Source organism: Cydia fagiglandana, chromosome 15 (assembly GCF_963556715.1).
Source record: "Cydia fagiglandana chromosome 15, ilCydFagi1.1, whole genome shotgun sequence".
Lineage (NCBI taxonomy): Eukaryota > Metazoa > Arthropoda > Insecta > Lepidoptera > Tortricidae > Cydia > Cydia fagiglandana.
Window position 1 is genome coordinate 1,570,276 of NC_085946.1, and position 26,672 is coordinate 1,596,947.

Below are 26,672 nucleotides of genomic sequence, written 5' to 3' on the forward strand. Positions count from 1 at the left end.
TTTATTGCACAATATACAAATAAAAATAACCAAATAAACAAATGGCGGCTAAAGGCATTAACCTACCAGTATATCTATTCTAGCATGAACTTGCACTCTGTTGGCGACTGTTAGATGGACGGTAGTTACGCGGTTGCGTACCAAGGGCCTACCGCGAACACCGAAGTTCGCAAATTGCGGGCATCTTTTATTATGTGCTTCGGTGTTTGTGGTGTTTATTTTTGCGCTACCACAACAGTGTACATTACAATACAAAACGATTCATGTGGCGAGGTTCGCTAGATAAACTAGATTTTTATGCCATCCGCCTATTTCACAAAATTTTTCGTAGTTGAGCTTAACCCCACTTTAACTTGGCTTAGGAATCCATGCTAAATATACGTTATCGGAGGTCAAATTTATATTGGTCCTTCTGTGATTTCCCGTATGCATAGGGAATAGTCCAGCACAGTCCATCGCACAAGGCAAATAAATGGGTTGAGGCCGTTCTATGCCACAATTGAAGTAAATTTTTGGAAATGCAACACAGTTTTCCGCTGCGTTATCATACTTACTGATGCACTTTAACTTGTACTCGTATTAATGCATAATTGTAGCTAATGTACACATGTGTGTGTCAAAATTATAATGAACTAATATAATTACCTCTAAAGTCGGATGAAGCTAAAGGTACCGTTCGGATTTAGTCTAATGCTGGTGATTACTGTGGACTGTGGAGTATATTATTTAAGTACTGCACAGTATTGCAGCACGAAATTTACTGCCAATTGCATTGTTGCCGCAAATGTCAAAAATGCGAGCACGACGACAGAGAGTGAAAGAAGTGATTTCTTGATATCAAAATTTAAAATCCCATGGCTTACCGTCCCGTACTACTACGTAACCGTAATACCGTCGATATCTTTAGGTACATTGGCCTTGATTGCCTGAAAAAACCTTTAATAGTTTATAAAGCCACCCACCCACCCACTATTGACCCACTTGCGAGATGCCTGGAACACTTGATGGCAAACCACTCAACTACAGATTGCTCTTGCGTCTTGTTACCCCTTTATATGACATTCTCCCCCCTAAAATTCCCCGTCCGGTTAACATTAATTTTCTTCTTACACTAGTTACCTCTCCTTTTGTGAACGTCTTAGCTAAACACATAAAAAACAATAACTTGTATTTGTAGTAGTTAGTTTTAATAATATATGTTTGTTTTGTCCTGGTTGTAGGTGGATCTACATTCGATTCTCATCTGATTGAACTGCGTCGTGGATATTCACCGGCCAACTGTCTTCATAAAGCACGTGCCTTCCTAAACCTTGACGTTGGCGGAATCATCGACAATATCGATGGAGCCATAATACCCAAAAATTGATTGATTGATTATTATTTGTATGTCTTTTCCATATCTGGGGACCATGGGGTCCCGGACCTTTGGGAGGCGTACTTGGGGCCGAATCCAACAGCGCAGAGGCCCTTTAAGACACTTTAATCTAAAAGCAAGGGATACCACGTGGCGGATCCTTAAGGTCATGGGCTATAGATTTGAAAGATGGATGGACTGGATAATGGGCTATGGGAGAGACTAGCGGACACCTACCGTGACAATCAGTCTCAACATTGTAAATGACAGGTGGTGACTCGCCAAGTCATTGAGTGGGGCCCTTATTATTATAGTTTATAAAATGTCGACAACCTAACAAGTAGAATCACACGGACACCTCTTTGTTCAAAACGCAAAATCTCATATCGACAATCGCAAACCGTGGTGAGCCGTCCGTCGACATTGAGTGACGCTTCAAAGGTTGGAGGGTAGCGTTTTGAATGAGTGCAGTGGCCGGTTAGATTGAGTTCAGCTCAATTGAAACATTTCCTCTTTTGTGGTAGATGAAAAGCACAAATCTACTTTATTTTCCATGAATCCTGCAGTAGTTTCATACGGGCCATTTTAAAGTTGTACTCTACACAACAGAAGGAAAAGTGTCCCAAGATTTTTACCATTCCGTTACCATTACTCATAGACTTTGTAAGACAGTAACAGAATGAAAGAAACTGAAAATGTATGGAAATTTTGGGACACTTTTTTCTCCTACTATAGGATCAAAAGGGCTCGTGAATCTTGACATTCATCATTATTCGATGCGAGTGATATACCCAAGTATAGGTAAGTTTGCAATTTAAAATTCTGGGTCGATTTAATTAATTACTTTATTTTCTCAATCCAAATTTGATGGTTATTTTAAATTTAAATCTAAGTAATATATTTACAGCTCTTAAACTAAATTGAGTCAGTAAAGCTTCTATTTTATTTAATGATATACACAAAGGGTCTAATAATTAAAACCGATCACTGGTAATCTATTAGTATGGCAAAATCTAGGTCTGAATAATTATTTCCTACACTATGACTTATACAGACAGATATCAGCAGCACAAAATAATACAAAATATACAATAAATATAAGAAATGCAAGTAGTTAAAAAAATTGATAATTCTTTTCAAGCTTATATATTACAACATTCATCATCATCGGATTACGGGGTAACCTTGTGACTATTTTGTGACGATGACACTGCCAAATATCGGGAACTCACAATCGTATTTTATACAGTGTAGTCATATAAATAACAGATATCTTTTCAGTCAAGTGTCGTTTTTTTGATACGAACGATAGGGACCAAATACATAATTAAAATTCGAAATAATGATTTAATTAGAATAAAAATTATTAGATTTAAATGTTCTTGGTTTAATTTTGATAGCAGATTACTGATTTGGACACAATTAATGTTTTTCTATCAATTACGAATAGAATGTATTTTTTCATTACCGTTAGGGGAGACCGAGGTGAGTTGTGACAGAGGAGAGTTGTGACATTGTCGATTTTTTGGAATCTAATAACTGTTAGTGAGCTCGCAACAGTGTGCGTTTGTTAGCTCACAACTTATAATAGATTCCAAAAAATCGACAATGTCACAACTCTCCTCTGTCACAACTCACCTTGGTCTCCCCTACTACTTACCATTTTCCTTAAAGAAATATATGATAGCATTCTCAAAACATTGTTTATGTATAGTATTTGCCTCATATTGGGTTAATCAAGTTAATGTATGCCAAAGCCAGGCTTTAGAAATTAGTTTCCTAGTTTCTGTGTAAAGCTCCGTCACAGTTTCTCAACTTAAGCGGTAACTCTGCATGTAACTAAGTATAGCTACCAAGTTTCATTATTATACTAAGGAGAACAAATTAAAATGTAACCGATACAAAAATTAGTCCTATGATGGTAAATGCTTCAGCTTTTCAAATTTATATTTAACTTTTCCTTTTTATTTTATGATTTTCTGTGCCGGTTAATTTTAAAACGCATTAATTACATTTTCTAATTGTATACTTAAGCGGAGGGCTTTAAAATAACTGCATAACATTTTCACTGTCTTAATTTCAATTATAAATTGACCAACACTACTGTTTTAAGACTTCCGAGCAAGCCGACTCACAACCACCAAAGTTATCGCTACAAAATAATTTAATTAAATACAATTAACCAGTCTTCATCCTTACGAACTACAGAAGAAACGGCAGACTTACAAATTCTCACAAAACAAGCGCAACACATTGTTCCCTTAAAGTCCAGTTTCGCTTGCGTTTAATTTAAAAAACTTATAGTGACTAGAGTGAGCACTAATGAGAGATTTGAAAGGATTTTGAAGCTTGAGCTCGGTCGCCAGTAGCTCTCGTCCTTTGAGGACAACATTAACGAGTCTTCTCCGTTTTGTGGCATATCTTGCAAGCACTTTAACGCTTGTACAGGGATATCTAATACCACAACTTGTTCAACTGTTGGTGGAGCGGTAGCTTCGAGCTTGTACGCTGGACTGGCTTCTTCGTAGATTTCCTCCTCATCCTGCTGGAATACCTCAGCGTTAGTTTCTATTTCGAAACTGTGTTTCTGGTCGTAAGTTTGTGAGATGTCGTTGGGTACTTCTTTACTTAGTTTCTGCACGCAGGTCACGTCGTCTAGCGCGCTTATGAGCGGTTCGCTCTTAGTCTCGTTCCGCAGTACGTGGATCCACGACAAGCGACAGTCGCAAGTTAATTGGTTACCTGTGGAGAGAGACGTTCATTAAATTGTTAAACTTGTGCAGATTATTTCGTGTGTTACACAGCAGCGACGAGTGCGATCCAGTTCACAAACATCTTTACAAGCTAACGTTCCAAAAATATGTTTACATGACTTTTTTGTCTGTGTCTTAAAGGCGTGTAAATATATTTTCAGAACGTTGGCTTGTAAAGGTGTTTGTGAACTCGACTGTACAAGCCGCAAAAATGCATGGCCACTTTATGAATGAATTTCATTCATAATGTGTCCAGACAATCTTGCAGCTCGCTGCACCGCAGAAATTAGTAGTACGTAGTAGTTATTTAAGTAGGTAGTAGTAATTGTTATTAACTAGTTTTATTAATGTACTTATTAAGCTTTAACTTTACCTCTATTCTAATATATACTACAGTAATCTGTCATATATGTATATTAATAATAATGTACCAAAATATACTCGTGTAGATAAAATTGACTATCAATTTATATTATTATGTATTATTAAGGTTTCAAGTGTGTCTACATATATTTTTAATAATCTATTTTGATATCGCACAAATGGACTATAATCTTTCCTTTTTGCTCTATTTAAACAGATATTTTTCATGACCTTAATCTTTCTTAAGACGTTTTTTATGTTATAAAATCCAAAGGTTTGGGATAAATACAGCCTTAGGAATACGAAAGATCAAGATTTCCAAGCTACCACTGCTACCAGCTTAGTTTTGTTATAAATATAGTTAATTTTCCTGGCCAACAGTTTATAAAAAGAGTTCTTTAAATAAATTTAACTGAAAAATTTTAGCGAAATTAATGGAAGGCATAACTTTCAATTAAACTACTGTGCCTCTCGGGCATTCTCCGTTGAACCGGTGTGGCGCGTGGCGAAAAAAAGTAATGAAGTTATCGTTTTTATCAAATTCTGTTTGTTGACTGAATTAAACACATTGCATTGTGTACACGCTGTTATTATGGCTTTGTTGGCTTGCTAAAGGGAGAGTTGTTACACTCATTAATTGTCTTTAATATGGAGGGTGCTTTTGTAGGGGATTAGAGCTCTACAGGGACTGCGCCATTGTTCGGCCGAAATAATAGTTGTTTATCTTCCCATGAGCGCGCTAAGCACTCGTGTGTGCGTCATTTTCTCCTAAATAACACGTTTGCGCCAAATATAAGATTCGTATGATTTGATTACAATAAACTTATTGTTGTTTGCTTCATTGTGCTTTGTGTTAGAAAAAAATCATATTACATTATTACGACGAGAAATATTTTCTGTCTTTGTTACAGCGCCAAATACGTTACAATAGTCACTCCATCAACGCTAACAGACCAAATTGAAAGGTAAACCAATGGAATCAAATTAAAGCAAATTATCTTGTAGAATAAACTCCCAAATTGGATCAGATCGAATTATGAATACCATTCTATAAAATGTTATTCGAGAAAGGAATTAAATTAAATCGTTATCACTCACCGCTCAGATAAAGGACCGCAGTCTTCGCTTTCAAGTTGTCGAGTATCGGTTTAACCGTATCTAACGTAAAGAACTCAAGCTCATTGTTCCTCAAATCTAATAACTCAAGTCCCCTAACGCCTTCTAAAAGCCGATCATTTATGGACCTTAATTTATTCCCGGTCATAGACAATTTCTGAAGCAGAGCGAGCCCGTCGAAAGCTCTTTCACGTAAATATTCCAACTCATTATTATCCAACAGGAGCTCATTCAAATTCCACAATTCGGCGAAAGTGAAATCTCCGATCATTGTTAACTTGTTAGATCTGAGATCTAATCGCGTCAAATTAGCTAACCCTCGGAAAGTCTCTCTGCTGAGAACGGTAATCGAATTGCCTTCTAGGATTAGATCACTCAGCACCGTGAGATGTTCGAAACAACCTTCGTGAGCCAGATTTATGTTGTTGAACGATAAATCCAGGTATCGCAAAGCCGGCAAATCCACAAACACGTCGCGTTGAATCTCAGTCACTTTGTTATTTTTTATAGTTAAGTTTACAAGCACCGGTAAGTTGGTGAAGGAAGAAAAATCTAGCTCGGTTATTTTGTCGTTCGTCAGCATTATCTCTTTTAAAATAGTCATGTTTGAGAATGTCCTCTTCTCTATTTTGCTGATAGTTGCGTAATGAATGTACAGCTTTTGGAGTTTCTTCAAGTGGTGTATTACGTGTAGTGGGATGAATTTCAAAGCGCCATTCGATCTGACGTTGAAGTTGAGTTTTTCTAGATGTGGTTGTGAATTGAAGCTTGACCAAATCGGATCAGTTTCGTTAATTCCTCCGTTGAAGACCCAACAATCAGCTTTGGTTGCAGTTTTTACTTCATTATTATCACAATAGCAGTGCACTTTGGATTCTCTGTCGGATATGTCGCAGATGTTATCGTTGAGCTGGGCCGTGTGGTGTCTCCTTTCTGTTTTATCGCGGCGTTTCTCATTTAGCCTGCTCTCGGTGAAGGATATTTGCACGGAGGTCAGAGCCAGAGCTAGGAGTAAATATTGGACTACGGACTCCATAACCCTCGCCTTTCACAACCTGTAACAAATGGAAAAAAACGGTTGAAAGAAAGTTTATTTTTGAGCTAGAAAATGAAAGGCCGGTTTTAACTTAAATCATTGGAACATATATCATTTACTAATCTTCAAAGAAGTAGGTACTTGAAGTTAAAAGTTTTATTTTTTATTTTTCTGGGGTCATGTGGGGTAAATATAAGACACGGGTAATAATAACACTAAGTTTTTAACACTCAAAAACTCATTCTCCTTCAAGCCTTGAAGCGTTAAAAAGAAGTCTTGTATTTTGACTTCTTTTTAAAAGGAATAAAAATGAAGTATAACAATTTACGAGTGTCAAAAAACTTAGTCTTATTTTTACCAGTGTCTGAAGTATATTTATCCGACCTTTCACAAACCCCTGCTTGACTTGTACATAAGCAAGTAAGTAAATCATCTATGTTAGGTACACACTATTAATTACATAAACTATGTAGTATGTACGTCTAGCTACATCAAACATCAAACCCTCAAAACAAATAGTGCAGGAATATTAAAACGCCATGAGCCGTTCGCAATTACGGTAATTCAGTCTATTATTGCTAGTCATTAATAGAAAATTACGGTTATTACAGGGCTTGCATACATTCTAAGTATAATTATTGTAGTAAGTATATTGCACTTAGTAAAAGTGGGGTGTTTTCCCGAGTTCACGTTACTTTGACTATAGAGAAATATAGTAAGAATAGAGTGCTCACTCCATACATCAGTTTTGGTACCAAAAAGACTATTATTTTCATAGTCGACATCTAGCATCGAGTAGCGGAATTATCAGTACCGATACTCTAGATGTTTCGTAAGTTGCGTCTCACGAAAATTGTATTGAACAATAATTTACAACTAACATTAAAGCAGAAGGATTGTCCATTGTTAAATAGGTATTTGTTTGAATCATCAAAAATGTATAAATTTATGTAATGAAAACTCCAAAATGTATTTGCATGCTGTTGCAAGTTGCAAGTTAAAACATCTAGAGTATCGGTACTGATAAGTACGCTACTCGATGCTATGTTGACTATGAAAATAATAGTCTTTTCGGTACCACAACTACAGCACTCAGATATGCAGTGAGCACTCTCTCTGTATTTTTTTCTCTATGCTTTGACTAATAATCAACATTAACGTTTGACCCCTTGTTTCAACGTCCACACAGTGAGTCACGAATGTGCCGCCAAAATGCCACTCCCGTACAAACGAAGCTACGTTTTCATTTTAAAGCTACTCTGGATAGAGAGGAAAATCGGGACTAAATTTGTATGGAGAACGATCGTCTTTCCTCTTAACGTTTGACTTTGCACGTTTGTTCAGTTGTCCACACAGTTAACTGGCAATTAGAACCCTAATGCAATGAGATAATGTCTACTTTTGGGTAGTAAAGTGTTGCTGTCTAGTCCAGTAAAGATTCGATTGCGCAAAACATTAAATTATAAAGTCTATTTATATCAGTCAAAATTTCTTTTTACTGATAATGTATGCAGAAATCATACAAACATGTTAACCAAAAGTTGGTAAATATGAACTTCTTTTTCTTTTAATTATCATTAAAAACGAATGCATAGAAAATGTATGATGTAAAATAAATCTACAAATAATGTACGACGGGAATGATATATTATGTATTAATTTGCTAGAAATAAATAGTAATAAGTAGTACATTGTTTAGATTCTTATTAAACGAACTAGAAAACATATTTTCAAAAAAATTCTACAGTTTATACTACTGTAACATTTGTAATAGGTGCATACATTATTTTACCGAAAAACATTTTACGAAATTTTGTTGGATTCTAATTTGTATTGTAGGTACATAATGGTAACATTCCATTTCTAACCGCAGCTGCACTCCTAGCACTGAACGCGTCGCTGTTATTGTCAATTTCCATAGTAAAATGAACAGTAATGCAGCTGTCGTTGGAAATTGACTGTCACCTTAATACTCATCTCATCTGGCATAAAGTTAGCCTTCTATACACTGAGTTTTTCTTTTGCGCATTAAAGTATAAATAAATAAGTATCCATAAAACTAAAATACAAACAAGTTTATTTGCATTCCATAAAAGATATCAGAAACATTAGCTTTTATAATTATAATAAAGTTCCAATTCACCATACTTCCGTTCCGTATAATGACTGGAGTAGGTCCATTGGTGTGTAAACATATGGCGTGTAAATGAGCCTAAACATATTTATGGCGGCATATGCGTTAGTTAGTCATGTTTCTTGTCCAATTAAAAGTAATTATATCCATTAAAATCTACGATGATAATGTCATAAAGTGGGTTCGAATTAAGTAACAAAGAAACGGCTTGTTTAACTCTTTTTAACCATTTTGTCCGGTCATTGACGGTGTATTGCGGTGTGTTACTTAAAGTTTACTGTCAATTTCCTTGGTGATTCACGGATTAATGCAGTAATGCGGCGGCAAAAGTCACTTATTTTAAGACAGACTCCACTCCACATTAATTTAGCGTCTTTTGAGCGTCGGCGTCTAGTCAGTGCTATGGAAAATGGCGGCCAACGTTTTAGAGCGGCAGCCACAGAGTTGGCTAGAGGCCGACGCTCGGGAGACGCTAGTGTGGTGTGGAACTAAAATGCTCATTAATTTCATCAAGGAAATTGACCCGCGTCAAGGCCACTCACAAGGCACTCACAGCAGTAATGTCAGTTGCAGTTGCTATCCAAATGTCACCTTTATGTAACCATGATGTAACCTATAAGTACGTAACATCATAAAAAATACCACTATTCATTATTTTTACCCAATATACCTACTTAACAAACATCAAGTTAACGAATACAATAATATAAGATCTCATTATTTTCTCTACATAAATATTCCACAAAAAATCTAAATACAGTATGATTGTGTCAATTTAAAATCCCTTACGAAAATCGTAACAAAAATGGAAACAAAAGTCACAAAAGTCCCGAAATTATTATTACTAAGAGAAAACGCAACAGTGACAATACGTTGCTGTTAATTAAACATCTGTCCTTGTCCATTGTTTAAATGAGCTCCCTAATCAGAGAGAGACAAAAAAGGCAATAGCTTTGTCTAAATGATTATTAGGGATTGAATTCTGTGATCCCTTTGTTTAATTAAAAAGGAAGGACAGTGAGTTCTGTCTTTATTCATTATTAACCAATTCTAAATAATTAACCTTAAAATTAACTTGGAGAAACGACTTTTTACTTTGTTTTTCGCCTTTGAAATTTAAATATATATTCTTTTTTCGCGATATTTTCTTAGTTAACAGCGTATATCTTTGCCTAGACTTTTAAAGTATCTACTTATTTCTTTTGGTTCTTCATTGTAATTTTATTTTGAAGTAAAGAAGTATAAACAAAGCAAAGGAACTTAATATGTCGATTTTATAGAGAGACTCAAATTTAAATGAACTTGCAAAGGTGAAGTAAATATATTTAAACTCGAACTATAAGAAAATTTACACTCGGATGACATAAATATATATCTGCTTAGCGCCATTTGTATTGGCGTCAAACGTATAACACCCCTCTTTTTGCGTCGGGAGTAAAGGCTCATTTAGACGATGCGAGAACTCGCATGCGAGTTTCATTACATTGCGGGTTTTGATTGGTAGGTTGAATTGCGCGTAACCATCAGTCCGCAATATAGCTAAAATCGCATGCGAGTTCGCACGCCGTCTAAATGAGCCTTAAAAAACACAATTGCCATGTCAGTTTCAAAAACAAAACATGCGTTAGACAAGGAACCTTAAAAACTTTTAAGGAAGTGTGGAAAGAAAACAGAAGAGAGATTAACGAATTGTATCCGTCTTTTGTTTTTAAATTTAATTTCGCCACTGGGAGCGTGCCTGCAATTTCAATCCGAGCAAGTTCTTAAGGCGCAGTGAATCCAAGGAGCCAAGATAACAATCGACAAATGCCAAACGAAGAGAAAAAATGTATGGAGATGACAGGTGCTACGAAAAGTCACGTGATTATTTCCATACATTATTTGAGTTTCGATTGGAGTTTTCTGTCAACGATTGTCAGAAGTTGGTGTAAGACATTATCACATTACACCGCCTGGGACGGAATTAAGGAAACGCAGTGATGCCACTGATGCCCAGCACCTACATTAACCTGTCGGCTTCATTGTCTTATCCTACAGAAAAGGCGAGCCAATTGTGTGTGGAGACAGGTCGGCTGCAGGAATCTGCAGCTTATTTCAGGTTGGACCCTACTCACGCCTTACGGAAACTCTATTCTTGATTTTATTTTGGAGTATCCTTCTCCTTGATAGACCATCTCCTCTCCTGTGATGAAATAGCTTCTCCTTCGTTTGTGGACTTAGTCGTACGACACCTTATCCTATGTGAGGGTTGGCGCTATTCTAAGGCCGGCCACCACACAGCCAAAAAAAGCGCTACGGGTTTTTGAAAACTCTGCTGGCTGAACCGACTGGATCTTAAGAGACAACGCTCAAAAGTAGCTAGAGTCGTTTTGGCCCAAGTTTTCTTAACGTTCTCCCATTTTTGACGTTTTTATTTAAGCAATGAGACTTTGGAAGGGCAATTGGCCGCCCAGTGACTTTTGTTCTAATGATATTAAAGGATTTTCGTCGGTTTCGTTTGACGCATTATATTTGATGTGTATTTAAGAAAGAAAATAACAGTGAAAGTGAATTAAAAAAACATTGTTTGTTAAATGCTTAAAACAATATTTCTTGCGTTTTTGATGTTAACTAAGAATATTTTAAAGGAAAATAATTGGCAAAAGTTTAACATACCTACATACTTACTATTGTACTTACCTAATGAAAAAACAATGACTCTTACGCCAGACGTTCAATAACCTTTAAAATGATCTAAGCATATTTTTGTTGTAGTCACAAATAATATTTTATGCTTGTCTTTATCAACATTTCTTTCTATTTGTTTATTTTAAATTCATGGATGAATATTTACAAGTAAATACTTAAGTATGCAAGTCAAAAGAGTAAACACAATGTACGGATAAATTGTTCAAACGTACTCAATGAATAAAAGATTACGATTATGATTATAAAAAGATTTATTGTATATCCAATATCAAGAAAACTAAAATTTTTGAATTTTTCGTTAATAGGAACGCTCGATTACTACAAAAATCCCCTCTTAGGCTCCTTGTACCATTAAAATTTTGGGGCATAATTATTTTGGAGCAGAGTAAGCACATTTTGCCATATAGCCGTTGTCTTACGCCACTTAATCAATATTTTCCTTGTAATAATTACAAATGAGAATATTTTCTTGTTTCATACTTTTTTAAGCCGGATTTTTCAAAAGTCAGTCTTTAGCTTTAGAGTCAATTTTATACAAATCACAATGTCGATAATGTTTTGTCTCCGAAAGTAGAGGTTCCCATAAATTTCCTCATAACATACAGTCAGGTCGGCAAAGTCCTCTGTAATTCACATTCGTTTAATTTGCCGGAAACGTGATGTCCCTGTATAATAAGGTACCTTTTTCTTGATGTCAAATCAGAGGGCGCAGTGCCAAATAGATTTTTACGGGTAAATGATAGGTTGTACACATTTGTTACATGGCTATTCTGCCGTGCTAACAACATATGCAGTAATCGCAATTGAAAAGTCATGCAATTGTTTATCTTGTTCTCTTTGAATAAGTTCTTATTTTAAACGATGATTTTCATGCAAGTACTGCACTTACAAAATAAGCAGGGCAGTATTATTAAGGTACGGTTCGGATTCTGACTACACTCCAGCATTACTTAACTGCTGGTGTCTTTCGTTTGCAATGTTTCTGTTACCCCCGTTCGTTGCCTAATAGGTGCTGTATTATCAAGTTACGTATGATATTGAAATGTATTATAAAAGTACATTTAAACAAATAAGTTAAAAAAATCTTAAAATAAATAACTAAAAACTATTCCCCTGCGGAATGGTGCCATAGATGCTGGCAGCATTTCCTCGCTGTATCGCAATATTTATTATTTGTGCGAGGAAGCTGCCAGCTCTACGATCACAAGTGACCAGTCAAGTGGCCCACGGGCCAAGGATCACGACGAATAACAATTTATAATATTTAAAATATACACAGTAATAAAAACTAATTAATGACATAATGGTTCACAATCCTTGGACTACGATTCCGGCTTGACTGGGATATTTTTTCTGTATATTTCTTTTATTAATTTCTGTGAAATACCGATTTATCTCGTCTCAACCAAAGGCAGCCTATTCATTAATATAAAGGCCGGAATTCTGTTCGAATTATAAAAGCTGTAAGCTGTGTCCGTACATTTCCGCTAAGAGCTCTTAATTGGCGCTCTTGTTAGCGTTCAACTTCGGGATTTCTGAAAATATCCGTTACAACAAATATTTACTTTAACGTGCAGTTGATTTAGCCAACAGAGTGTTTGAAAAATCGGGTGTCATTCTGAATCCCTAACAACGTTTGACCTAAAGTCACTTGCCCTATCTGGTTTGTCCTAATGGGCACATGCCCTAACGATCAATTTTATTGTCATAACGATTATTTTCCATAATGTAAGGTTCTGAAAAATGGTTAGGTTTTAGAACTTAGAACAAAAAAGTGGGTTAGGTTAGGGTTTGAACTGCGACCCTCGCAAAAAAGAAAATATGCTTAATAACATTAGGATAGGTAATCAATAATTAGGGAAACCAAAATTAGGGTTTTTAACTGATCATTATGACAAACAATATTAGGGAATGCAAAGATAGGAGAAAAGACTTTAGGGATTCAGATATAGATCCGAAAAATCGTGGCGCTTTTTACAACCTTTTTATTAACTTGGCTATGTATCTATGTTTGAACCGGTCTAATCTTACAAGTTCAATTTGACCCATTTGCCGACATCCAATGAAGCTGAAAATTTTCATACATAATTACATATGTTAGTCGGGTGACAATGCAATATTATGGTACCATTGAGCTAATCGGATGATGGAGACAGAAGGTGACTATAGAAATTCTTTGATAAAACAACGAAACCAAATTGTGTTTGGGTTTTTTAGAATTGTATCTATGAGTATTAGTTTGCAAAGTTATGTAAAGAAATAATAAAGTCAGCGATAAACAAAAGCTTTTACCAAAAATGAATTTTTAGCGAAAAACTTTTTAGTATCACTTTGGTTTTGATCGAAATCTGCACTTGGATATAATTACAGTTTTTGAGTAATTATTTATGGCATTTGCCCTTGGTTTAAACGAGTACAAATTTTGTATAAAAATAACAATTTAGCATTATATATTTACACAAACGGGTCTACCGCGATAGACCCGTTTGTGTAATTAAATATGTGTACAAAACGCGAGAGTTTAAAGTGTTAATTTAGCATTGGCCCCCTCTTAAAAGTCCATATCATTTTGCCCGAAACTGAGAATGTAACCGAGATAAAATTACCTGTGCCCAAATAACAGCGTAAACTCCAGTCAAAAGACCAATTACCTCAAATGCCTTCGTGACAAAAATCCCAATTCACAGTCCACAAAATGATTACTTTTCTACCTGCGTGCATTGTCGCAATCTACCTGAGGACCCTTTGTGGGCTTAGGAATATTTCTTCAAATACTTCGGACTCTCCCGTCGCGATCGAAAAAGAGAGTAAATCTATAGGAACCTTTAATATTGTACTTCGTTTTGTATTCGATTTAACTATGTCCTTTCCTTGTTCTGGTTAAAGCGGCTTTGAATTTCTGTTTTAAACTTTGTTATCGTGTTAGTAAGAATTTAGCGTTTCTTGTCACGGTGTTCCGCGAAAAGTTTTTTGCGTGCAGTGCACTTCCCTGTGTAGATACGTCAAAAAAGGGATCGCTAGGTAATCGATGCTTACGTCGTGAATGACGTCATGTCATGTACTTATTGCAGCATCTTCACTAGTGGTGGTCCCTTTTTTAACGAACTACACATTTAAGGATGACTCACACTAGAACGGTCCGGGCCCGGGCCGACGCGTCCGGCACTTAATTTTCTACGATGGGTGACCACGTGATGCTTTCTATAGAAAACAAAGTGTCGGGCGCCCGGAGGACTGTTTAAGTGTTTAAGCATGGGTCACCTTCATTGTACGAGTACGTGACATTACAATATACGGTCAAAATTTGATGAAATAATAGACTTTAAAAAAACGGTACTTGTAATACGTATTCAAATGTTGTATAAGACCTCTTTAAACAACAGGTTGAATTTCGTTTTGTCAAGTGTAAGATTTTGAAGCAGGTAAATGATTTTTTTGTTAGTTCAAATTGAGCAGTTTATTGTTTGTTTTATAAGGAATCAAGTTTGGCTGTTCATTTTTAGTAGGGTTCCGTACCCAAAGTGTAAAATTGGGACCCTATAACAAAGACTGTATTTCTGATTGCCGCTATAACAACAAATACTAAAAACAGAAGAAAATAAATATTTATTTATTTATTTGACGACCGGTCTGGCCTAGTGGGTAGTGACCCTGCCTATGAAGCCGATGGTCCCGGGTTCGAATCCTGGTAAGGGCATTTATTTGTATGATGATACAGATATTTGTTCCTGAGTCATGGTTGTTTTCTATGTATTTAAAAAAGTATTTGTATAATATATATATCGTTGTCTGAGTACCCACAACACAAGCCTTCTTGAGCTTACCGTGGGGCAGTCAATTTGTGTAAAAAATGTCCTATAATATTTATTTATTTATTTATTGTTATATTGTTATAACTTGTTGTTATCTTAGTTGTTATGTTATTGAAATAAAGAAATTTATTATTATGTCTGTCTTTTACAAATTCTCGGGACCATGGGGTCCCGGGCATTTGGAAGGCGTGCGTGGGGCCGAAGCCAACACGTAGAGGCCCCTTGTAATAAGACAATTTACTCTAAATGTAATGTGACACCAACCGACGATTATCCCTGTTTGCACTATAGTATATTATTATTATTATTTATATCTAAGTGGGGCTCCCATATAACAAACTTGATTTATTTTGTAGTTTTTTTTTGCGTAATGGTACGGAACCCTTCGTGCGCGAGTCCGACTCGCACTTTGACGGCTTTTTAACCTTAGATGCATGAAGTTTAGTATCAATACCTACTCATTCCGTATCAAAATTAATACTTCATAAAAACCATACCTACTTTAGGTACCATAATACTAGTACCTACAGTAGTTGATTTTATATGAAATAAACATTTGGTATTCATTTTCGATAGTAGCACTGCGTCGTAATCTGTGAGGGCGGTTTCAGTCTAGCGTATGTTTCTGAGCGAATACGGTCATTCCGGCGTTACAAACTTACACGCGCGTACCATTTCCATACATTTGGTTTTAGCGAGCTTACGCGCGTGTTACCCTTCCCTACATTTTGGTCTATACGAGCTTACACGTGCGTACGCGTATCCTTGTATAAAACGCTAGTCTGAAATCGCCCTTATTCATAGTTTATTTGTAAAAAACGTGAGACTTTAGATTCACAAACTGACCTCATCTCAAATATAGTTCGCCAGTCCCATTTTTACAAGCTTTTATTTAGTTTCACCTGACCGTTGTCTGTCTGTCTGTCTGTATGTAATCAAATCTTGCAAGTTAAATTTGATCCACTTTCCGGTTTCCGATTCAGCTGAAATTTTGCATGCATGTATAAATCGGATGACAATGCAATATTATGGTACCATCGAGCTGATCTGATGATGGAGACAGGAAGTGGCCATAGGAACTCAGTGATGAAACAACGCAACCTAATTGTGTTAGGGGTTTTTAGAATAGTCTTGATTAGAGTATTAGTTGTTTGTCGTAAAAAAAGTACAGTCAGCGATAAAAGTTTGTACCAAAAATTAAATATTTGCCAATAACTTATTTCTGTGTAAAGGATGACTCACGCTAGACCGGGCCGGGGCCGAGCCGGAGCTTCCGGCGCTTCGTTTTCTATGGAAAGTACCACGTGGTCACCAATCAGCCGTCATAAAAAATGACATGTCGGTCGCCTCGGCCCGGGCATGGTCATAGTGCCGTATTCGAACTTCAAGATATTCACAAGAGACGACACGTACTAGATCCATTCTAGATACGTTACAGTTTAGATATCAACTAGTTCTCTTTTGCAGCGCAATTCGGGCAACCAATGATGTCACTTTTACGTTAGATAGAGTAAGATATCTATTAGATGTGAATTGGATCGCTAAGTCATATCCTGTGGAAATCGTTCAAGAGTATCTCCAGAATGGCGCCAATGTCAAATTTTACAGGTTAGATCTTAAACATATCGTTATCGTATCTTGGTGATGTCTAAAAGAGATCTAATAGATGTCTATTTCAAAAGCCGAATCGGGCCCATACTTAAGAAGTAATAACATTTTTTGTTACTTAATTTTGGATTTGAACCCGGTTAATTTGGTGGTATCCATTTGCGTGGGCGTATCTACCTACTTTACTTAACTGGTTGTCATTTCTCCGCCCATTCATCTTACTTAAGATAACTTAATGAGTAGGAAAGCTTAATTAGTTTTCTATTCTAATGGATCCAGTTAATTTTCTCTCTATAAATTGCGGCTTTTGTGTGCTTTAGCTTTCCTTAGATGCTTGTCTTTAACTTGAGACTTGCAGTAAGTGGGCACGCGGGAATTTGTAATAAATTAGGTAGGTACTTACGGTCAAGGAAGTTTAGTTTAGTACCGTTTCGTACCTTGTCATAGTGACAATAGTATTTATTTATTTATTTATTTAAACTTTATTGCACAAGCACAGGAAAAATATACAAATGGCGGACTTAATGCCTAAAGGCATTCTCTACCAGTCAACCATCTATCTATCTAGTAGTATGAGGTTCTTAAGGACTTTCATATTGACTGTCATTGTGACAAAGTACTAATTGTACTGTAGTTAAAGTCTTTGGCTGTACCCGAGAGCGGAACGTACCTATAAGTATTTCCTTTGATTATATTGTATGTTTTTTTTTTACTTTCAGGTGCAGTGGATTTACCACGTAGAGGATTTGAAATATCGTAGCGCTATACAATTCAATGTTGCCAAAAAATATGAACATCAATCTTCTCTAAATTTCTCTGGTAACTTCCTCGATTCGAAACCTGAATTAACAACTTTTTTCTCCATAAAATGACACGAATATAGGTCTATATCTATAACGCACCATTAAATATTCGAAACTATTTTTGAACAAAAGCTATTTACATGAAAACTGCTTCTAAAAATGAGTGTTCATAGTTTTGATCGAGTCATAGATTACTTTATTTGTTTAATATGACAATTCAATAACAATCCATGATGCCGGACACGCACGGCCGTCCGCTCAGTGCTCAGCGAGCTGCGTTCGGAGTACCTAGTAGACATGTGCGCCGCGCCGCCGCGCCGCCGCCGCCGACGATTTTTCCACGTCGCCGCCGCCGATAAATTTGATCGGCGTATAATCGGCGTGGGAAATTTTGATACCTATCGTATCTTATTCCATGTTGCGTAGTGAGTAGATAGTGTCAGAGGTATAATTTAAAGATCCTTATGCTTTTTCGCTTATTATTTGCCAGTGAAGCAAATTAGTATCATTTTTGTCGTTGCGGTGTTAGCTGTGATAACGCTTTAGCGTTAATTTAAACAAGATCTAGTTTCTGGATCTCAGGTTATTATTTGATATTTTATCGCACAGTTTTTTTGTAGAACGCATTTTGTTTTTCATCAATAGTCTCTTTATTGACGTCCGGCCTGGCCTAGTGGGTAGTGACCCTGCCTGCGAAGCCAGTGGTCCTGGGTTCGAATCCCAGTAAGGACATTTATTTGTATGATGATACATATATTTGTTCCTGAGTCATGGGTGTTTTCTATGTATTTAAGTATTTGTATATTATATTTATCGTTGTCTGAGTACCCACAACACAAGCCTTCTTGAGCTTACTGTGGGACTTAGTCAATCTGTGTAAGAATGTCCTGTAATTTTATTTATTTATTTTATTTTATTTAATCAGTGAACTAAAGTCAAGAAAATAGCAGTAGGTTCATATCCTAGGACATAAACATGCTATTTTCTTCTTAGAATCTCCAGCAAGCTGTCACGGCGATTATAATTGCGTATTTTATGATTTCTCGTATGATCAATGTCATCATATGATATATATGATTTGATTTATTTATCACATAATATACAATTTCATTTAAAACTACACACGATAAATTCTTAGTCATTTTATGATGATTATCAGCTTCTTTTACTTAACAATATATATTTCAATCAAAATTATAAAAGTCCTGTTAAAGCTTCGTAATAAGCTATACCTAAACAATTATTCCTACTTATAGGAACTTAAATCACCAAGTATCATCACTAAGCTAGCAATGAAGAAAACAACGTAGACCTTAATATTCAACAAAACGGGACACTTCAAAGGCATTCTGTTGAGCGAATCAACCTGCCAGAGACGTTTACTTTCGAAAACGATGACACCTATATTCTAACATAGATTTCTGTTAAACTTCAGTTCAGACAAATGTAAAGTATTCATCATTATTTCGTAACAAATCCTAGGTGAGGCGACAGCGGCTGGGAAAAGTCAATATAGATTTAAGGCAGCTTAAAGATATTTTTTTTGTGTTTTATTTGTATTTCGCTTACAAAGTAAGTAAAAATAGCGTTTTAAAGTATCCTTTTTATTTTAATATTACCGTTAACCGTTAGGTTGGCATTGGTAATAAATGGTTGCTAAGTGACATGCCGGGATATAATTTTCGGCAATAATTTAGAAAACACACATAACATGCCTTGGATAGCCTAGTAAATACTCAGAAGGCTTTAATGTAGAGTTTCTACAGCCACGTTCTCATGCAGTATCAAAAATTATGCCACGCCGATTTCACGCCGATCACGCCGCCGCCGCCGGTCAAAAAATCATCGGACGCCGCCGCCGATGATTTTGCCATCGGCGCACATCTCTAGTACCTAGGACCCGAATCACAGAATAAATAAATAATAATACTACCGTACACAAAGGAAACTTCCTACAAAACCGAAGTTTGACAGCGGTTCAAGGTTGAATCATGCTGTCCATTTCTAATATATTATGGCACTATCCCTTTCGGCTATTTAGGGTTGTCAAAATTCAAGCCATTATCTTATCTATGGTCGTGCACGCAAAGGGACGTCAAGTTGTCTCATGTCAATTGCTCGGAGCAATGCTGAGCCGAGCGGAGCCGAGTTTGGCCGAAGTCAGGAGTTTCGCACCCCTGCCCGAATGCACTCTGTTATGAAACAGGATAACTTGCTTTCCATTCAGGATCTTCCTGCGCCTTAACTTCATCCTTATTGCATTTATATTGTTCAGTGAGAGCTTTTACTTAACTTGAGACAAAGCTTTGAGAATATTAAATTTGTGCTTTTTGCTAGGTATCAGGTTTTAACTAAAAGTTTTACTGTATTCTGTTTATAAAATGGACAGGATAGTTTTAATTAAATAATGCTATTTTCATAAAACTGTGAAGAATGTAAAATGTATTAAGTTGGTACAAGATACAAGATATTTATTAATAAAAGTCAGTGTTTTACAGTCAGGTCAGATCGAAGTTTTAACGAAACGTGCTAGTTAGTAACAAAATAAATATGCTATTACTTAACACCCAGAAATTATAGCTTATGAACTATGTGTTATTGTTACACCGGCCAATAGTCGATTTATAACAACAGAATCCATTTTAGGACATTGACTAAATTATTTTTTTTAATTATGTGCTCAATAAGTACGGCTAATTATTTTTTTTAATGTGTGTGTAAAATAATTTACCATAATTCAAAGATTAGAAGAAGAAAAATTTATGTACGTTTAGGCTTCTCTGTAGCTCGGTGTTATGACATTCTTACCAAGACGCAGAATTGGATTAATATGAAACACGAGTTAGTGAAACTAATACCGTTTGAGACAGTTAAATGCCCCCAAGGTTCGAACATCAACAAGTTAAACATTAATTAAATCTTACTCACCTACCCATAAGCCTTGCTCGCTCAATGGCCCTCAACTCTATTTTCACTAACAACCAACTGGCAACCTAAATAGCCAGTAACACAAAGATAACCTTGCCATTTAAAAACGCACCTACCCCACTCGTAACTAAGCACACCTTCGCATGAAAGCATAATTTCTCATCACTCAAATCTCGAGCCTCCATAATTCAAAACTTATTGCCTTAAGTGAAAACTTCGTTCGAGAGCCACTCGTCAAATTTAACTTAAAGTTCCGAGTTTCCATCACCCGTAAGCTACTGATAAAGCCAGTTTACATTAATTTTGTAAATGATAAATTTCTTTAGGGTGTTTGTGCTTCTGTGCATATTTAAATTGGGTAGGTTCTCGAGGGGCCTTTAAAGGAAAACTTGGCTACACGTTCTAAAATTGTTGCTTCGGATATCCGTTTAACTAATGGATTTTCTTGACAAAAAGCCTTTTAGTTTGTTTAAAAATTACTAGAAAACGTGTTAAAACTAGAAAAATGTGTACCTAATTGCTAATAGAAACTAGGTATGTTTTGGTGCTTAAAACACAATACTAGGTACTGTAAGTATTCAAAACTTCTGAGCAGGTTTATTTAGTTATGTTCCTGTAATACTTGAGCTGGTGAAGTTTTAACAAGACTAGTTCGCGGAGCCGAGCCATGTCCGACAACAATAGCCGACAACTTTCGTATTTATGCATATTTTTATTATTTTATTATGTGTTTTAGTTACCTATATGACCTGATGTCTTAAATGTATAACTAATATTTAAAAAATACTGGAAGTTTTGAGAATTAGTTGATTAAAGGGATCCATGTATTACAATTAATTTGAAAATGCCATAATTTTATGTTCTAAAGTTACCCAAAAGAGTTCCTTTGATTCCGAAAGTCATCAATGTAGGTAATTTTTTTGTTAAGAACTTTTCGTTTAGTTTATTTTTATGTATTTTATTAGCATACTTATGATTAAGAAAACAAGGATATGCACTAATTTAATCTATAAACCGTTATGACTTGCGACAAACTTACAATACTACAAAATTTACAGCCTACGCTTACCAAATCAATCTTTTATATGAAAGGTGACATACCATTGCCGGCGGAAGGCGTATATTTCGGTAAAATCAATAGCCCAGTATAATTACGGCGACAGTGAGCTGTATGCTTAATTTGAGGGGAAATAGAACCGGGAAGGGACATTAATGAATGTATAAAATCGCTTTTCCGGTTACGTTTCCGCTTGGTAACCATAAAACATTGCGAGTTAATTAAATAAGGGCCACTTGCACCATTCACTAACCCGGGGTTAACCGGTTAAACCATGGAGTTACCATGGTTACCAGTACAATTTGACACTGTGTTAACAGTTTAACCGATTAAGCCCGGGTTAGTGGAACGGTGCAAGTGGGCCTAATTGTACCGTATTCGATACTAAACGGTTGTTATAAAAATGCATAAATTAGGCACCTAGTACCTATCTAAGAAAATGAGCATCAAACTCTTCTAAAGAGAAACAATACGTACCTAGGTGATGCGAGAAAATGAAATAAAATCTTGCCAGACATAATAGTTATGGCTAAATTCACAACTAAATATTCACGAGTAGGGATATCCCTCCATAAATCGCTACCAATACCTACAGCCATTTGAGAATATATTTCATCCGCTACTATTAATGTTGACTATAGAAAGATAGAATACTTTTGACATAATTTTTAAGAAAAAAAACCGACTTCCATGGGGGCCGATGAAAGATTATTGTAGATGGTACACTATGTAGAAAAGGAGGTAAAACCACCCACTTTTCTACTAGCATTTCGCTTCTGTATAATGGCTCCTCTACAGGATGGGCCAACGCCGGCCACTCCAAGGGACGCAGCCATGCGGTAGAATGAGATAGCAATATCACTTGCTCCCTCTAACGCATAAATGCGTCCCTTGGAGTGGCCGGCGTTGGCCCATCGTAAAGAGGAGCCATGAGGGTCGTAGTTCTAGCCTAACCTAACCCACTCCTCAGATAGCAGTTCGGTTCTGTGCGGATCGCAGTTCGAACCTAATCAAACCCACTTTTCAAGTAGCATTTCGTTTCTGTAAGGCTCGCAGTTCTAACCTAACCTAATCCTTGTTCGGTTCTGTGAGGATCGCAGTTCAAACCTAACCTAACCCACTTAATGGCGCATGCCGTGCGGTGTACGGGGGTTTAAGCGAGAGGGGCTAGTAAGATTGGCATCATCGTACTTTATACCTACATTAATTTTATGATAGGTAATCATAGTTGTTTATTTAGTTAAGGTATCATAGTGGTTTTCTGGGTCAAGGTCCGGGTCCGAGTCCGGGTCCGAGTCCGGGTCCGAGTCCGGGTCCGAGTCCGGGTCCGAGTCCGGATCCGAGTCCGGGTCCGAGTCCGGTTCCGAGGCCGGGTCCGAATCCGGATCCGAGTCCGGGTCCGAACCGGATCCGGGTATGAGTCCGAGTCCGGGTCGCAGTCCAAGTCAAAATCGAAATTCGTAATCACCAAACGTGTACCATGCGTCATTGAAGAGTTCTGTTCTGGTCATCATCAGCAGTTCCACTTCATCAAATGCGACAGTTTTTAATGTAAATGCTTGATTTTATGATAAAATACAAAAAAATCTATACGTATGCCTTTAATATTTGAGGAGTTCCCTCGATTCCTTATGGATCCCATCATCAGAACTCGAGCTTGACAAAAATATGGCTTAAAAACTTAACTTGCTTAACGAACATAACGAAAAGGAAAAATCGCCAAACGTGAACTATGCGTCGTTTAAGAGTTCTGTTCTGATCATCATCAGCAGTTCCACTTCATCAAATGCAACAGTTTTTAATGAAAATGCTTGATTTTTTTATGTAAATACAAAAATCTCTATACGCATGCCTTTAAGATTTGAGGAGTTCCCTTGATTCCTCATGGATCCCATCATCAGAACTCGAGCTTGACAAAAATGTGGATTAAAAACTTAACTTGCTTAACAAACATAACGAAGAGGACAAATCGCCAACCGTGAACTATGCGTCGTTAAAGAGTTCCGTTCTGATCATCATCAGCAGTTCCACTTCATCAAATGTCACTTTTTTGGGTGTATATGCTTGATTTGTTGATAAAAACCCAAAAATCACTATATGTATGCCTTTAAGATTTGAGAAGTTCCCTCGATTCCTCATGGATCCCATCATCAGAACTGGGTTTTGACAAAAACGGGACCAATCTGTATGCATATACATTCAATCAAAAAAAGAATTTTCAAAATCGATCTAGTAATGACGGAGATATGGAGTAACAAACATAAAAAAAAAATAAAAAAAATAAAAAAAAACATACAACCGAATTGATAACCTCCTTCTTTGAGATTTGGAAGTACAGTCACCTGCAATAATATGTTGTAGACCGCAAAAATATGTGACACGCTCTTGTTTGTAGAACCATAAGACCGTGTCACATATTTTTGCAGCCTTTGAAGAGTAACATATTATTGCAGGTGACTGTACTACGCGTAGCATGAAGCTAAATTCCCGCCAAATTTCAGAAGGACGAAATCTCGTTAAAATTAATGGATTATACCAAAGAAAGTGAGCTCTAAAAGATTAATTATTAATAACGATCATTACTAACTCTGAACTCTGTTGCAGACTTGCAGTAAAAAGCAAATCGAATTTCGCTCATTGTTTTAAGCATCTAAACCTTGCTCGAGCTGCTGAGGTTGAAACTATGTATATTATTTTGCTGCCGGGACTCAAACTATAGTTCGCTGCCATATTTCATTACTATTAGTTTAAATGCGAGATAACAGACACATAGAAAGTAGGTTGCTAATTTCCCACCAAATTTTAGAAAGGACCAAATCATAACAATTAATATAGATATTCAATTATTGGAATTGGGCTCTAAAAGATTAATTATCAATTACGATCACAGTTACTACCCTGACAAAGAAATAGTGAATTCTCTCAGATCATTGGTTGAGCTGATGACAAATAGGACCGTAATGGGCCAAAGCGGGCGGCAAAGTGCTGAATTAGAGCAATTCCAGTGTTCGCCCACACGAAGATGGATTACAGGTTAACGTATTTAGGGGCCGAAGGGAACCGCTAACCGATTGTGTGCCTGTAAGGTGCATTGGGATAATTTTATAAACGGTAAATCTTCCTCGTAAGTATGTACAAGTGCACTTGTACATGTATAAATTAAATTCGAGTTTTGAACCCACATAGAAATGAAAGAAAGTTCCAAATTCAAAAGCGCCAAACTTTCCCTAGGTCTTACGAGGTTAAAAAACTGGAAACCCTTCACATTTTAGCGACACTTACACTACTGCTTCTTGCTTGGTGTTGCTACAGTAGAAAGTACTTCTAGTATCTTCTTCCTCGCGTTATCCCGGCATTTTCCCCACGGCTCATGGGAGCCTGTGGTCTGCTTGACAACTAGTCCCATGATTTGACTTAGGCACTATTTACGAAAGCGACTACCATCTGACCTTCCAACCCAGAGGGGAAACTAGGCCTTATTGGGATTAGTTCGGTTTACGATGTTTTCCTTCACCGAAAAGCAACTGGTAAATATCAAATGATATTTCGTAGGTACATAAGTTTCGAAAAGCTCATTGGTATGAGCCGGGGTTTGAACCCGCGACCTCCGGATTTAAAGTCGCACGCTATTACCGCTATGACTACGCGACGCTACCAGCGCAGAAAGTACTTCTAGCTTTTTTTTTCTGGACATATATATTTACTACATACATCTAATCTTTACTGATAATTACATCTAGACATTACCTATTCTAGTCGATTATATTTTCTATTTTAAAAATTAACCCGTTTTCGAAGCTACGGCATAATGTGAAATTTTACCTTTAAGGTGTCATTCAAGTTAGGTACTGGTAGTTAGGTACAACGTTGCGGTAGCGAGAGATATTATTATGGTCATTTCCTTGATTAATCGCGTGACGGATGTTGTTCTAATCGCGACAGCAATGCGGCAACGACAGCAATTCAATTTATATAGAGAATCGACGGTTAAATTCATCGCAAGCGCGTCAACGCAGTAACGCTTGTCGTCGCCATCCGAATGTAGCTTTAAGAAATATCTTCCGAGCACATATTGAATAAATCTTTGGTAATTGGTGCCGAAACTTACGTATAAATACGATAGCAACTAATTGGTTTTTTATCTTGCCCAATAATTAAATCCAGAAGAAAAAAAAATAAACACAAGGAAAAGGTAATAACTACATATAACTTCATGAACTAAAAAAGTATTTTGGTTTTATTTAAATATGATTATTATATTAAACTTACTATTTAAAAAAATATGTAAATACTCGTATAAAAAAAATGTTGGAAAAGTAAATAAATATTTAACAATCTTTTAGCGACATTTTTTCGCACTCCGAAAATAGCTATAAAATAAAATATTAACAGCTAAACAAAAACATTTTAGATGAAAAATTCAACTGGAAACACGAATTTCTAGCTTAAATAAAAACCGCCTTTGTTTTTTGGCAAACAAAATAAATCACTAAATTAGTAAACAGAAAAGGCAAATCCAATATCGCTATAACTCCGCTACAAAAATACCAAATACGTGAATTGACAGCGAATAACATTTAGCAAAGGCGAAAACAAAATTAACAAGGAAACAAAATAAAACTAACGCCAATTACCGAGCCCCTAATTAACACTCGATAAAGGGAGAACCAATAGAAAGTAACTCACCCAAGACCGGAATCACGTATCGCCCTCAATGTAGGCACGCACCAGTAATAATCACAGAATTACGAGAACTAAGTTCTCGGCAACTTCGGATGCGAGAACGCCGAAATTCCTGCGACGTGCAACCCCGAGAAAACCCGAACTAAACTGAGCTCCGCACCCAGATGGGGCGGGGAATCCTGCAATTGGTGGGGAGTGGATGCATCGGGGTGTCTTGCGCTTGAAATTTGGAAGGGTCAAGAAATTGTTATGTGGCTTTGGACAGGACGATGTAGTAGTAGTTTGAATATTGTGGAAAGGGATACAGGGTAAATGGGATATTGGCTTTCCTATTGAG

At 36.5% G+C, this 26,672-nt stretch overlaps 1 protein-coding gene across 1 annotated transcript; it reads right to left on the bottom strand.

Annotated features, from left to right (window-relative positions):
* Positions 1-2,181: 2,181 nt before the first annotated feature.
* LOC134671161 (connectin-like) lies at positions 2,182-26,467 on the bottom strand. Its single transcript, XM_063528931.1, has 3 exons — positions 26,339-26,467; positions 5,569-6,641; positions 2,182-4,096 (listed from the first exon to the last, which is right to left on the bottom strand). Exons 2-3 carry the CDS (start codon positions 6,620-6,622, stop codon positions 3,639-3,641), a joined length of 1,512 nt encoding a protein of 503 aa, XP_063385001.1. The 5' UTR covers positions 6,623-6,641; positions 26,339-26,467; the 3' UTR covers positions 2,182-3,638.
* Positions 26,468-26,672: the final 205 nt, after the last annotated feature.

What these genes read in the sequence shown, in the direction of transcription:
- LOC134671161 (XM_063528931.1), bottom strand. Translation starts at nt 6,622, where the DNA reads ATGGAGTCCGTAGTCCAATATTTACTCCTAGCTCTGGCTCTGACCTCC. An exon ending in TGCGGTCCTTTATCTGAGCG is followed by an intron (nt 4,097 to 5,568) that starts GTGAGTGATAAC and finishes CTCTCTCCACAG; the next exon opens with GTAACCAATTAACTTGCGAC.